Raw genomic sequence first — 16,331 nt, 5'->3', positions numbered from 1 at the left:
ATATTCCCTTTCTGAACACATTAGCTTCTCATTTGTGGTAAAGAGATTTCATTCTTGGATGAGTAAGTATTTAAGAGAATGGGTTATCCTAGGGCTAGGTGTGGGCTCAGAATGGGAGTCAAAGTATCAAAGGATGAAATCCTACAGGAAAGAAATTAGAGCTTCTCATTTAGTCTGATACACTTGTACCAGATTCTCCTTGTCTGATTTCTGTTCAATCCTTACAGGGCAGTGGGTTGTTTGGATATGGGTGTTTAGCACAATGCCTGGCATACTCAATAAATGCTATCATAAATGGAATATTAAAGTCAACTATTATTTTGATTTCTTTCTTAGAATTCAAGACTTCTGGGAGCAAGCAGAGGATAGTGGTCAAGCGTGGGGGCACTAGACCAATCACGTGGATTCAGATCTCACCTCCATCATTTATTAGCCATGCTACCTTTGCCAGATGCTTGACTTCTCTGTGCTTCAGTTTATACTTAATAGAGCAATTAAGAGGATTGCATGAGATAACTAAGGTAAAGCACTGAACACAATGCCTGGCACACAGTGAGTGGCCAATAGATGCTATTATGATTTGAATGCATCACATGGCTTCAAAATCTATCCAGTTGCAAAACTCTTTTGGCAGATTTCCCATAGCAAGTTATCATTGTGTTTATTATATAAGATGCAAGTTGGCCTCATAGCATCTAAACATTTGAAGACACCACTCCAGACTCTGAGGATGTGAGGACCACAAATATTAAAATCTTAGCTCTTCTGTCAACTTTCTCTTTTTGAGTCTTCTCTCCCCTTTAAGGGTACCAGGGAGAAAATAATGAATAAATAAAGGGATACTCTCAATGGCATATACATTATCTTAAAAAGTTACATGAAAATAGAATACTTAAAAATCTCTTTTAAAATATGTGGCATTCTCATCACTTGTGGGTGGCAGGTGGTTAGGTTACGGGATGACTGGTTTTAGGTTTTGGGGAACCATTTTCTTTTGCAGTTGGTTTGCCTGATTGAGCCACCATACACATGGGATCCTCCCTGCAGAGAATCTGTTCATGATGGTGAGAAGGTATCTATGTTGGAGACCAAGCCACAAAATGCTCAAACATGATGCATAAAATTCCTATTTCCAATCTACAGGGAAAAAAAAATGAGGTGACGTGCAACACTATAAATCAGAATATTCTTCTCAAGGCTGGTCTCATACTTAGTTGCTTCTGTAGAGTGATGCTCCTACATCCAAAATATCTCCTATTTCCCACCCTAACATTTTAAACTTGATTGTGGTACTTGCTGTTGTTGCAATTAGAGGTCCACCTGGATTTTAAAAAGCAATGCATCCCCGGATGAGGTCTGTGGGATGGAAATTTTAACAGGGGATGAGTGAGAGGGAACACTGAGCTTCCAGTTTATGTGTGAACTTGCAGGCATGGTATGAGTAGGAGGGAATGTTGAACTCTGGTGGAGCGCAGACCTGGGGGCAGATGGCAGCGCCAGTATCAGGAAGGTTATGCCCCTGGGGGGAGGAGAAAGAAGGTACTAGGAAATAAGTGAGGAATGCAGGAAAGGTGAGGTCAGAGATTTTCTTTCCAGTGGAACTTTACCTCAGACTCATCTTTATTCTTTATAAAGGAAGCAAGATATCTAATGAATTGCATAAAATCAAGTCACTAGAATAAAACTTCTAATTTAATTCTTTAATTTACTGGACTTTACCTTCTTGAATATGGGTCCTCTTGTGTTGAAGATTTGAATACTGTTGAAAAAATTGTTGTAGGCCCATTGCAAGAAGAGGGGAGATCTTAACATTTCATTTTCTAAAAGAGGTAGCAAATAATGAATGTATATGAATACAATAAACATATCTCAAAAAAGAATGATACAACTTTTATTTTCCATGGATTTTAAAGATATTTTTGCTACATAGTTTACGTATTTTTAGGAGATTATATTTTTTCATTTGTATGAAGTTCAACCTTATACAATTTTAAAGTGATATGTTTGGTAGTGTATCTATAATCTTTAAAAAGTTTAGAGTTTTTGGAATGTACAGTATATGAGGTAAAATAAGATTACATTAAAAATTGTTTTCTCCTCTGCACTAATTTTGCAGTGAGGCTCAAATGGCAAGTACACTATTAAATGACATTTACTATCAAAAATAGGAGTTCATTTGAATTACTATGAAAAACATAAGCCACTGTAACTGTCACAGTGGCACATTTTACCATTGTAGACATTCAACTGTATAGAAATCTCTGGGCTATTACACTCAAACTCATTTGTACTGCCAAATGTGGCACTTGTAAGAAGTTTCTAGAAAACAATTGCAATCACTATTGTTTGGGGGGAAAGTTATCAGACTATACATAAGAGATTAAATTTAAATAAAATGTAAACATACAGTATATTATAGTGACAGATCATTCTTACCACTTGGAAAGGCCAAGTTTATCCATTTCTTTTTTGAACAAAGGTTAATGTTTTTTCTACAGCACGGATCATTTGACACAGAACAATTACAATACATGCCCATTCTAATATAAGAGAAATTCTTCAGAGATCTTCAAAGTACAAAACATGTCCTTTTTTCAAAGACTGACAGAAATGCTTAGTAATCACTAAAATGCTAACCTCAGCAACTAAAAATTAGTGATTCACTATCCTAAAATTCAAATAATAAATAAAAAGGCTAGTTACAAGTGTTTTACAGATAACAGATGTGATAAAACAAGAATTTTAGATAGTTTCATTACAAACTGTATTATTACTGGCAGTCATCGACATCTATGCAAGATGTACAATGTGATACTTGACAAGATTCAATCTGATCATCCAATAACTCACAAATGCAAGCTCACAAAACATTTATGAATTATGCAATTGCAAAGTGCTCTAATGCAACATTAACCACATGCAATCAACAACTTGGAACAGGATCCTAACAGACATTACATTAAACATTAGTTTTTCAAGAAAGAAAGCAGCTTGAAGTTTACTGGTGCAAATTAATTTTGTCTTCGGATTTGGTGCCCCAAACAAAAAGGTTAGGTTTGATTATGAATTCTGATGGTGATGGCAGTAGTTATGGGAGAAGCAGCAAAACTTATGGGAGTTCTTTCAAAATTAGCCTATACCAGATAGATGGAGTGAGTGCGTGTATGTGTGTGTATATATATTTCTACACTGGTATGTATAGTTTACATATACGCTATATACGTACGTGCATGTCCTTATACACATACATATAGTTCAAAGGTTCAAAAAACCAATTAAATAGGTTTGAAATTCAGAGTTGATTATAATTACTTTTAAAAAGTAACTATCTAAAAGCCCTCTGGTTCTTTTCCATGTTCTCAAGACCTGAAGAGGTGCTTTTTGAGTAAACATTAAAATATTTTTAGGCCAAGTAAACTGTCTGTGCTTTCTTTAAGTGACTTATCTGTGAATTCATGAATATATACTTGTAATGAAGAACTCCACATTTATCAAATAAGAAGTTTCTTTTTTTCATGCGTATTCTTTCATCCAGTTTTTGTTTGCTAAGCCCCTCCAGTTATTCATCATAATCCCCCTTACCAAATAATTAAGACAAATGAGGAGGTAGAAATACAGCACTAGATTGCTTTCACAGCATCAGACTTTAACATTTTTATATAGCATGTTAGTGTAAATTTTAATCATTCTGAATTTTTTACTAAGTAATAATCTTTAAAACAAATAGATAAGGTTGTCACCGTTACACTCATGCTGACTGGTGAAAATATCAATTATACATTGTTGCCTCTTAGAAAGTTTGTTTCACAAGAAGGCATGTCAAAAAAGAAAAAAAAGGAAGGAAAGAAAAAAAGCCTCAACCAAAAAAACCCCCCAAAATGGCTATTTCTGTGGCTTGCATTCTAATAAGGTGCCCAGCCTCTACCTAACAATATAAGCACTGAAAATGGCAAAAATGATGTACTATAGTTTCAATGCCAGTGCTAAATTCCACTGTTTTTGTAAAAGCAATACAGAAATAATTTTAGTACATGACAAAATAAAATGTAACAGTATTAAAAATAAAGTTATATTTTCACTTGATTACAAAGTACTGAATGATAAAGGCAATCAAAATGGAAAAGAAAGCAAACAGCACAAGGATGACGGCTGCACACTGCTCATCACTAAGTGCCCGATGGGTCCTCGTGCTTTCCACAGTGTCTCTGTTGGTACTGGCTGGTGGTTCAGTCCTCTGAGAGATGAAGAGCACTGTTGTGCTGTAGGGACCTACTAGGTCCTGATGCCCCACAGGGTCTTGGCACTGGCGAATAGCACACACACGGAAACGATACTCACAGTTCAGCTGAAGGCTTGAATACCGGAATGAAGAGTCGGGACCTTTGTAAATCTGTTAATAAGATATTAGAAAAAGAATTATGTGTGAAGGCTGGGCAGAAAATCTCTGTTAAAATTGGCTATTTTTAGAATTATTTTTGACATGGAAGCTAGTGAGTGCCACTGCTTTTATTTTTTAAATGACATTTAAAAGATACCTATCCATTAAAAAACTTATCTGTCTGCTGTACAAGGGCAGGAGAAATTTGACAAGTAAGGATGTAAGATCTACCTTCACAGAACTTATAGACCAGTTAAGGAGTGAAAATGTGCCCCCAAAGTAGCTAGAGAGCAAAATCAGCCCATAGGCATTTCCCTGGTTTCCTCAAATGTAAGAAGTCAAACTTGGAAATCATTCCATGAAAGGAGGAACAGTGTCTAATCTTGCTTCCCCATTATATCTTTGCATAACTGGTTTCTGTACAATTTCAAACATATAAACAATTAATGAATGAATAAGGGGAGCTTTATGTTGGTGTCTATAGTAAATCATTTTATAAACTTTAAAGAGGAAAGATCACTTACAATCACAGAATTGGATCTTAAAACTCAACTTCTCTGCCCATCCGTTAGAAGGGAAATAACAAGACTGAAATTCCATGGATTTTCAAGAGAGTGTGCTAGTGCTTAAGAGGAGATGTATTAAAACTGGTCACCGGGGCCGGCCCCGTGGCGTAGCGGTTGAATGCGCATGCTCCACTGCTGGCGGCCCGGGGTTCAGATCCCGGGTGTGCGCCGACGCACCGCTTGTCAGGCCATGCTGTGGCGGCATCCCACATAAAGTGGAGGAAGATCAGCACGGATGTTAGCTCAGTGCCAGTCTTCCTCAGCAAAAAGAGGAGGATTGCCATGGATGTTAGCTCAGGGCTGATCTTCCTCACAAAAAAACAAAAACAACTGGTCACCTCTGGGTCCAAGCTCTGCTCTACGACTTCACGCTCCTTGTGATCTTAGACCAATTACCTTAGTACAACAGGCATAACAGTAGTTATCTTGTATGCTAGTTATGAGAATGAAATAAACTAACACTTGTCAAAACACTTAGCACAGTGCTCAGCATATAGTGAATACTCAGTATATGGAAGCTATCATTTCTGTTAATGCGTCCCTCCCCTCATTCTATAAATAAGAAAACCAAGCCTCATAGTGACTTCCCAGTTGGTGGGCTATAAGTCAGATTAACCACAACCTGGGCTAGCATTCTTTCAAGCAACTTTAGCTACCTCAATTGTATCTGTGTTGTAAATCTAAATTTTTACATATTGGTGTGCTCTCGAAGGAGCAGGGTAAGATCTGTCTCATTTTTGTGTCTCCAGAATACAGCATATAATAGGTACTTAATAAAAAGCCACTCAATTAGTGAATTATTGACTATGTATACATCAAAACGTGTATCGGTGGATGCTGAGAAGACATACAAAGAAACTTTTACTGAAGGAAATAAGCCTTAAGATGAATTTTAAAGAAAATGGTGAATATACATTAGTTCTGAGGATGCAGATGAGTGTTTCAGGGAGTGGGGATGTAGAAATGCTTCATGTTCTGGGCGATGGTAAAAGGATTAACTTAAGTAAATCAGAAGGCTGTATTAGAAAGCACGTGAAACAGTACACATACAATGAAGCCAATTTAGTAAAAATAAAAAATACGTATTTGTCTTATGGATATAATGGCTGATACTTATTTTTGTCTTTAAAAACTTTCCATTTGTCTCCAAGTGAGCATGGTAATATGGTTAGGGAAAAAAACTCAAAAAAACTCAACAAATGGCATGAGGGTGATAGGTGAAGAGATTTTACAGAGAAGAGGAATATGTTCATACACTAGTTGGAAATTTAGGTTTAATTCCACAGGTGCCACTTTAGATGTGTGATATTTAAAGTGTTTAAGGAATCCTGATCATAAGGCTGAGTGAGGGATTGAGAGAACTGGCAGGACAGGGGCTCTTGCTGTATAAAAGCACAAGGTTATGAGGCCTTGGTAAGGTTTTTATAGATCATTTTTAGAAATGACTTTTATCTGAATAAGAGTTGGCAGGCAAAAAACAAAATTTTTTTCCCCAAGAGTTTAAAGCTTGAGGATCAAAATGATGTTAGTGTTTATGCCACTGATGAAGTGAGAAAGAAGTTGGAGAGGAAAGGTTGGGAGGGAAGATGATGAGATCAAGTTTTCTATTTTGTGTTTTAGGTGTTAGGAGGATATCTAAACAGGGAGGTGTTACAGGTAACTGTAGATACCAGAGTGAAGAAAACAGATGAACTTGCTAAAGCTAATTTTAAAAAGTTTATATATCTAAGTGAAGCTATTCAAAATAAGTCTTAAAGCTTGAGATGAGCTGGGTTAGGTCTTAGAATGCGAAGTAAGAATTAAAATGAACAGCACCATTTCCACTATCCCCCATTTCATAGTGGCAAGCTAAAATTGTTGTGACCTTAATAAACAGAAAAGGGTCAGTGAAAACTCTAGTAATTCATGCTCTTTTGGCCTGTAGCTATTGCTCATGGATAGTATTATATATAATTAAAACAAAACAAAAAATAAAATAGCCCCTTATATTTGCTATCAATCAACTATCCATTTAAAGGCAGAGTGTGGCAAATATTAATTAATGCAGATTTACAGTTAAGAGAATGGCAGGTAAGAGATTACTGTTTTCATTTTGTATTTTAATTGAGAAATACAGACTAACTTTAAGCTTGTGAAGTTTGTGTATGTCTAGCTGGCCACGAACTCTGAAGTAGTATGCCAACAGCAACAGAATTTTACAGGAAAACCTTTAAAGAAAGTTTAGAGTCTCATAAATTGCTATTTGTCCTTATTTTAGCTTTGTAAAAATATCACAGCATAGAGAAAATAACAATTGTAGAATTGGAGTCAATAAAAATGAAACCAGTATTTTACCTGTTCATATGTATCTCTGTATCCACATTCTAAAAATCTATTTAGTTGGCTAGATTAATCTACCAAGTACTTATAAAGATTCAAAATAGTCCTTGTTATCTTTTAAGGACAAGTGTACATGTTTACTATCAAAGATAGCCATTTTTGAAGCTGTTATTACAGAGGAACAAATTCTGTTTAACTATTTCTACTTTCTATGTACATTACATAACCACAACCTGGTTTTACACTGACTAACATGCACAGTATATATTACTTATAGTAGTTAGTGTAAGACAATGATTTCAGCGATACGTTACTTTTAGACTGGGTGCAGACTTATTCGAGCCTTTCCTTAAGATTTATTTTGCATTTGATTACATTTAAAAGGAATTATTATGACATATCGTTAAGGCATATGTTGTCATATAATTTTGCACATATGATCACATAATGTGATCTTTCTTTAATTTATGAATATACTACTGCAAATAATTTTGTAGTGATCAATACACAAAGAGAACAGTAAAAACTCTCCCAAACAACTGAATGTAGACAAATAACCAGACTGCTCTTGTCTCTACCATTCCTCCCCTCTATTATGGCTGAGGAAGTTCTAAGTGAACTTGGAGCTTTTAGAGCAGTTCTTAAATTTATTGTGCATAAGCACCTCTTGGAACTTAAAAACCGAATTGGGGGTCCCATTTCCAGACATTCAGGTTCGTTAGGTCTGCAGGCCACTCTGAGTGAGGAGCATTGTTTCTGAGAAGCTAAGTTCAGAAGTTTAAGAAAGGAAGAAGTTGTAGAGACTCCAACAGGCTACTGTCCTAGCACCCATTCTCTGACACTGCCAACAGTACCCTGATTTTGGATGGGGTGTCAAACTCTCCCTCACCCATGTAATAAGAGAAGCTGGCCTCACTCTTAACTCCAGAGGTGGGCCCTGGTTGGCTTAAGCCCTGGCACAGTCCATGGTTCAGGGATGGCTTTTAAGCCAAGTGCTTTCTTTTCCCTGAATGTGAATGAGGAAGAGTAAGTTCCCCATGGCTAAGGGCAACCAATGAAGACTGTGAGAGAAACCATGTCCCTGATTACTTCATTGAGCTTGTGAATCAACCAATCCTGAAGCCTGCCTACCTCCAGGATTCTCCCTAAGAGGATTTACACTTATAAGCTTATAAGCTAGTTCAAGTTGGTATTCCTGGTACTTGCAACATAATGAGCTCTGACACAAGAGTTGCCTTAGGTACAGACTCCCAGGTGGGGGTGATCTGGTTTAAAAGTGGCTCTACTGTCCCCCAATATTTTCACTTCACCTTTGTAACACTTGAAATGCCATTTTGGTTAAAAAGCACTTGTTTTCAATAACGTATACACTTCTGAGAGGATCAAAGAGCCAGCAGACACTTGACTTTGGTATGAATTTTCCCAAATGAAGAGTCTTTCTCCTAATGCCAATAAGGTCAGCTATGCTGTGTACATGAGAGTTATGATGTGTATGAGAGAGGGAGGCAAGAGTCAGAGGGAGAGCATAATTTGAGAGAATGGGGCAAATCTAGGTAAAGTGCTACAGAACAGGACAAAGAGCAGCAAGAAGGCAGCAAAGGTTTGGTTAAAAAAGCCAGTGACTGATCAAACAGGGGATGAACAAAGGGAAGAATCCAAAGAAATGAATTTGTTTCTAGGTTTGGCCCAGGGTCATAAGTACTTGTTGCTGCCAGGCTAATTTGCTTCCAGATCCCCAAACCTAGGAACATTATAGGTTAAACAGGTTTTTACAGGCTAGCCTAGAAACTCAACCATCAACTTATAAAAAACAATCCCCTCGTTAAAAACATCAACAGTTCCTACTGTTATAGAACAAAGACCCAAGACTTGGCCTCCTCCACTACAGACTCCATTCTTGAGCCTCACTCAAGTCACATTCGAGAGTTCATGGCTCTTCTCAAGCTCACCAGCCCCTCAAAAGACTCACTTAAATGACACTGCTTTTGGAAAACGTTCCAAACTCCAGCTGGAATATATCATTCCTTTTTATAAAGTAGGTTTTATCTTTATTATGACCTTTTATTTGTTTAGCTATGTAAAATGTCATGATTATAAAATTTCTGCTTGCTTGCTAAATTCTAAACAACTTTCTTGAGATCAGAACAGTAACTTATTAAAATGTAGCTCTCCATTAATTCTTTATACATAGTATTTAATACAAGTGTGTTGAATATCAAATAAATTTTAAGTAAAATATTAAATTCCATGAATGAAACTGAACTCTCAAAAAGTGACCTTTAAACTTTTGGACTATAACTTGCCAATAAATCAAAAAATTTTATAAACATTTAAGAGCTTCAGATGAGCATATAGAGGATGAAGTTCTAAGGAAATCAGTATTTTAAGTTTTATAGCATGCTTACAATCTAAAGTAAGTGAAAGTGATGATAGGGTTAAGTTGGCTTTTAAGTTAAATTAGAATTAGCATTGCTGTTTCATGCAGTGATATGTTTATTAAAATTCATTTACTACTCAAATATGGGGTCCCTATTTCCTTTAAACATGTAACATGATTACATTTTCTTTAATATTAATTTTTGCTTCCATCTTGAAAACCTGCTTATCTGTAAATTACATTTAAATCTAATTATCATGTCAATTTGCAGATGGCTTAATAAAGAAAAACAATCACACGCCAAATTTAAACTGACTCTTTGGGGCCTTTTGTAATTTCAGTTAAGAAATTACACAGGGGCTGGCCCAGTGGTGTAGTGGTTAACTGTGTGTGCTCTGTTTCTGTGGCCCAGGGTTTGTGGGTTCGGATCCTAGGCACAGACCTACATGCTGCTCATCAAGCCATGCTGTGGCAGCATCCCACATACAAAGTAGAGGAAGATTGGCACGGATGTTAGCTCAGGGACAATCTGCCTCAGCAAAAAGAGGAAGATTGGCAACAGATATTAGCTCAGGGCCAATCCTCCTCACCAAAAAAAAAGTAAATAAATAAAAAATTTCACTTCCATACTTAACAAAACTTAAAAGAACAAAATTATATCTACATTAAAAAAATATTCTATTAGTAATAGTTATAAAAGCACAAGATGGAAATAAAACAGATGAATGATTGATTTTCTTGTGGGAAAAGAAAACACAAGATACTAAAATGAAAACCACCCAGCTTAAAAGCCCTCAAAATCAAGAAGGTTGATGGCAAAAGGGAGACTCAGATAAAATGCTTATAGACATTAGGCTTTTGAGTTGCAAAAAAACTTCTTTATCTTCTCTATAAAAGTTATAACGAACACTGACAGCTCTCTGCTTCATCTGACTGCTATTCATCCGCTAGCCGGAAGCTATCTTTGAAATTTCTCGGGAAGGTGATACTTCCTCTAGGCTTCCATAATAATTGTGTCTATTGTCATACTCACAACACTGCATTATAATTACAACTATTACTATTACTGTAAAAGTCTCCTTAATGGTCTCTGCTTCTACCTTAGTCCCACTCTAGCCAAAATGACCTTGTGTCTGATCACGTGACTACTCTGGTCAAAATCCTCCACTGGCTTCTCATTTTACATGGAGTAAAAGTCACAGTATGGCCTATAATGCCCTACCTGATCTCCATCGCACTCAGAGATTCCCTATCATTAACTATCTGACTTCATCTATTATTCGTCCCCTTGGCTCACACTGCCCCAGCCATATTGACCTCCTTGTTGTTCTAAATTTAACAAGCATGCTCCTGCCTCAGGGCCTTTGCCCTTATTGTTTCTTCTTCTTGGAACACTCTTCTCCTCATATTCACTTCCTTTGGGTCTCTGTTCAAATGTCACCTGCCTGCCCTGTATGAAATAGCACTAGCTGTCCCTCCCTCCAGTACTCCTTATTTCTTTACCCAGTTTTATTTTCTCTCCACTGTGCATATCACTATGTACCATGTGATATACTGATGTATTTATTTGCTTTTAGTGTGTACTTTTCTACTAGAATGTAAGCTCCATGGAGGCAAAGATTTTTTGTTCAGTGTTGTATCCTGAGTTCCTAGCACAGAGTTCAATAAATATTTGTCAAATGAATGAATAATCTGTTCAAGTGTAGTTCACACCCAAATGATTTTGAATCCTAAGATACTGTGTAGTTACTAATCTTTGGAACATAGTTAAGTACTGAACAAAGGTTTCTGAATTAGGAAGATAAAGATAGTCAAATCTTGCATTGAAAATACATAAAAATGAGCAAGGTAAAAATACATACCCACAGAATTATATGTTGGCACATACCTGTTTGAATTCTGAATCCTTTCCCATCATAACTTGAAGACTGTAAATAACTGGATCACCTTTCATTGGCTGTAAACACTCCCATGTAATTTCACAAATGTGATCATTTACTTTCTCTATTTTGGGGGCTATAGAGAACAAATATAAATAAAATCTCCTCTACTTGATTTTTAACTTGGTACATTACACAGACACTTGTTTTAATCAAAATCAACAAAGCTTTAAAACCCAATTATAAACTTGAAATGAATATCAGTGAATTTTTGAAATTTGCAGAGAAATGGTCAATGGCGCACTCTTATTATCTCTAGGCTATACAATCTACAGGTGCTACAATGGCCAGACTGGCTAAAAGATCTGTGAAAGTAAACACTGTTTTCACTGAGCTAAAAAGTCAATAGAGGAGTATGGCAGTTCTAAAACAATATTTATAGTACTTCTAGGAACATCACTAGAACATGAAATTTTATAATTTAAGAAATTTCCTAAGAAGATGAGTTGAAAAATACCCCTAGTTGCTTGACTACATATGACTGCCATACTCAATAAATAGTGGGGTACAAAGGGGTTAAAATTAGCAATCTTCTTAAGGCTAAGAGACACTAAACCGGGTGAGGGAACAGAAAAATGACTCAGTGAAACTCCAACAACATTATTAGAAAGACTACTCAAGAACAGTCCTGCTAACTATGGATCTGCTTAACAAATGACACATTCAAGTACAGGATCCAGGACATTGTACTAGAAGTCTTTGTGATCTGCCCTCCGAGTGTGAGGAATTTTAGTGTTTTTGGCTAAATGCACAAAATGTAATCCTTGCCAGGGTCATTTTAAAATAAGAACACCTCTGAAATTAATTTAAAAAATATATCTGTATACAAGGATGTGTGTGTGGTAAATTTGATTTAAAAATTTAAGTTAACTAAGAATTTATTTATGTTTTGCTTAACAGATGACCTGGTTCTCTCTTTGAAATCCAAATGAATGAAACAGCAACAACTCAAAACAACCAGAGTTTGTGATTTTTTTCTTTAAGTAATAATAGAAGAAATAGCAAATGACCCTATTAGAAAACCAGCCTATTTACTGAACTTAGTATTTTTATGTTAGATTATTAAAAAGATCAGTGACAAAAACCAGTACTTGTCTGACTATCAATGTGCCAGATAAAATAGCTTTTATTACTGAGTGAAACTCCCAAGTACTTGTCTATATAATTTCTTTCTTATAATTTAAATGTTTGACACATAGTGGGCGATAAATTTTAATAACAGTATATTAAGCACTTTATGAAAATATATTTAAACTTAATTTATTATTAAAGAAAATAACTTGAAGATGTATAACTTACCTTTCAAGGCAGCTGGGACAGATTTTGGAGTAGTGAAAATATATTCTTGGGAGAGAGGACCTTCCCCAGCTTCATTACAGGCTTGAATACAGAATTTATAGGATGTTGACTCATTAAGTCTTTGTACTTTGTATGTATGACATGGACCTCTGTACAAGGATACAAACCTAAAGTAGAAATGACTCTTATTAAAAATAAACCTTGACTACCTTATGAAAAATGTTTAAAAACTACTAAAAAAGTACAGTTGGGGCATTATTTAGGAGTAATAAGTTGCTCCTATAACTTAATGCCAGGAATGGTTTGTCACTCCAAATGAATCTGTGTTTTTTCATCAGATGATGAAAATCACAGAATTGGTAAATTTCCCAATTTGACATGGTTTCCTGAAAATTTATTGCTAAATTTCATGTCCAATCAAAGTAGCTGTTTCTTCTCAGGCTTCCGGTACAGCTTTGTTTCTGACTGCTATCTTCTAATGTATACATTTTTAAAGATACTCAGAACACCACAATTTTCATTATAAATTATTTCTAATTAGAGTCATAGGCATATAATTTGTCACATTAAAAAAGAGAATTCTTAATTCCCAGACATAATTTTAGCTGATTTGGTGATGTTTTCTAGAGATTTACATAGCAATATGAGAGAATATATAATTTCCCATAAATTATCCATTTGAAGTGTTCAAAGGAAAATTTAACATCATATATGTTATCCATAAGTTGAATGTTCCCCAATATTTTTGATTGGCTGTTTTTAAAATTTTTGGAAACTGCAGAATGAATAATGAATGCTCATCTAGTTCTAACATTCTAAAAAACTGTAGTCAGGTTAAAAATGAAGAAATATTTAATGACCTAAGTAACAGTATTTCCAAGAAGCATTAACTGGATAAGCCTTGCCTTTTTTAATCTCCAAAATTTTTTTTTTAATGATAGGAAAAAAAACAGTGGTAAAACCACTGTTGAAAAAAGCTGAACAATGACAAAACCTGTGGTCAGGCAACAGCTGAAGCTGCTTTCTGACACTATCCCACAGTAAGTGTAAATAGTTGTGAAAAATCAAAGGGAAAAAGTGTAACTAAAGATATTAAATTGACCAGACAAGGATGCCCACTGTCACCACTCCTATTTAACATAGCACTGGAAGTCCTAGCCAGAGCAATCAGGCAAGAGAAAGAAATAAAAGGGATCCAAATTGGAAAGGAAGAAGTGAAACTCACTATTTGCAGATGACATGATTTTATTTATAGAAAACCCTAAAGAATCCACCAGAAAACTTTTAGAAGTAATAAACGAATACAGTAAAGTTGCAGGATACAAAATCAACATACAAAAATCAGTTGCATTTCTATACAATAACAACGAAGTAACAGAAAGAGAAATTAAGAATACAATCCCATTTACAATTGCAACAAAAAGAATAAAATACCTAGGAATAAACTTAACCAAACAGGTGAAAGATCTGTACACCGAAAACTATAAAACACTGCTGAAAGAAACTGAGGAAGACACAAAGAAATGGAAAGATATTCCATGCTCTTGGATTGGAAGAATTAACATAGTTAAGATGTCCATACTTCCTAAAGCAATCTATAGATTCAATGCAATCCCTATCAAAGTTCCAACAACATTTTTCACAGAAATAGAACAAAGAATCCTAAAATTTATATGGAAAAACAAAAGACCCCGAATAGCTAAAGGAATCCTGAGAAAAAAGAACAAAGCTGGAGGTATCATACTCCCTGATTTTAAAATATACTACAAAGCAATAGTAACCAAAACAGCATGGTACTGGCACAAAAACAGACACACAGATCAATGGAATAGAATCGAAAGCCCAGAAATAAACCCACACATCTATGGACAGCTAACCTTTGACAAAGGAGCCAAGAACATACAATGGGGAAAAGAAAGTCTCTTCAACAAATGGTGCTGGGAAAACTGGATAGCCATATGTAAAAAAATGAAAGTAGACCCTTACCTTACACCATACACAAAAATTAACTCCAAATGGATTAAAGACTTGAATGTAAGACCTGAAACTATGAAACTTCTAGAAAAAAACAGTAGTACGCTCTTCGACATTGGTCTTAGCAACATATTTTCAAGCACCATGTCTGACCGGGCAAGAGAAACAATAGAAAAAATAAACAAATGGGACTACATCAAACTAAAAAGCTTCTGCACAGCAAAGGAAACCATCAACAAAACTAAAAGACAACCTAACAATTGGGAGAAGATATTTGCAAACCATACATCTGATAAGGGGTTAATCTCCAAAATATATAAAGAACTCATGCATCTCAACAACACAAAAACTAACAACCCAATTAAAAAATGGGCAAAAGACCTGAACAGACATTTCTCCAAAGAAGATATACAGATGGCCAACAGACACATGAAAAGATGTTCAAAATCATTAACTAGCAGGGAAATGCAAATCAAAACTACAATGAGATATCACCTCACGCCCATCAGAATGGCTATAATTAACAAGACAGGAAACAACATGTGTTGGAGAGGATGTGGAGAGAAGGGAACTCTCATACACTGCTGATGGGAGTGCAAACTGGTGCAGCCACTATGGAAAACAGTATGGAGATTCCTCAAAAAATCAAGGATAGAACTACCATATGATCCAGCTATTGCACTGCTGGGTATTTATCGAAGAATTTGAAAACACCAATGCATAAAGATACATGCACCCCTGTGTTCATTGCAGCGTTATTCACAATAGCCAAGACTTGGAAGCAACCTAAGTGCCCATCAAGGGATGAATGGATAAAAAGGGGTGGTATATATACACAATGGAATACTACTCAGCCATAAGAAATGATGAAATCCAGCCATTTGTGACAACATGGATGGACATTGAGGGTATTATGCAAAGTGAAATAAGTCAGAGGGAGAAGGTCAAATACCGTACGATTTCCTTCATTAAGTAGTAGATAATAACAACAATAAACAAATACATAGAGACAGAGATTGGATTGGTGGTTACCAGAGGGGAAGGGGGGAGGGAGGAGGGGGAAAAGGATGATTTGGCACATGTGTGTGGTGATGGGTTGTAATTAGTATTTTGGTGGTGAACATGATGTAATCTATGCAGAAATAGAAGTATGATGATGTACACCTGAAATTTATACAATGTTATAAACCAATGTTACTGCAATAAACAAAAAATTAACAAAAAAAGATATTAAATTGATTCAATTTATATAGTAAATTTGCAGTATCATAAAAGGTTTCAATATCTTTATTTTCCACAGCCAAAGGCCTCTGGCCATACTTACGCCCTACAACAATTCTCTAGATGCTAGCTAGATATTAATTAAGCTTGAAGTTCTATCACAGAATATAGACTATAATATAAACTATATTTAACAGAATCTCAATTCTATTATCTTTCAGCCAAAACACTAATTAGACCTGTTTCTAGTAAACCTT

At 35.6% G+C, this 16,331-nt stretch overlaps 1 protein-coding gene across 2 annotated transcripts in view; it reads right to left on the bottom strand.

Moving 5' to 3' along the window:
• Window positions 1-1,869: 1,869 nt before the first annotated feature.
• The window catches only part of FNDC3A (fibronectin type III domain containing 3A), a 181,259-nt gene continuing 166,797 nt past the window's right edge, over window positions 1,870-16,331 (bottom strand). For both annotated transcript variants that reach the window (XM_004433662.3, XM_004433663.3), the window contains 3 exons: window positions 12,880-13,046; window positions 11,529-11,656; window positions 1,870-4,390 (listed from right to left, as the gene is read on the bottom strand). In XM_004433662.3, coding sequence (XP_004433719.1) covers window positions 4,076-4,390; window positions 11,529-11,656; window positions 12,880-13,046 — 610 coding nt within the window. In that variant the 3' untranslated portion in view covers window positions 1,870-4,075. The remainder of the gene's footprint in view (window positions 4,391-11,528; window positions 11,657-12,879; window positions 13,047-16,331) is intronic.

This window comes from Ceratotherium simum, chromosome 10 (genome assembly GCF_057802395.1).
Source record: "Ceratotherium simum simum isolate JZ-2026a chromosome 10, ASM5780239v1, whole genome shotgun sequence".
NCBI lineage: Eukaryota > Metazoa > Chordata > Mammalia > Perissodactyla > Rhinocerotidae > Ceratotherium > Ceratotherium simum.
Note: the sequence above shows the minus strand (reverse complement) of the source record. Positions and strands in the feature narration are given on the sequence as shown.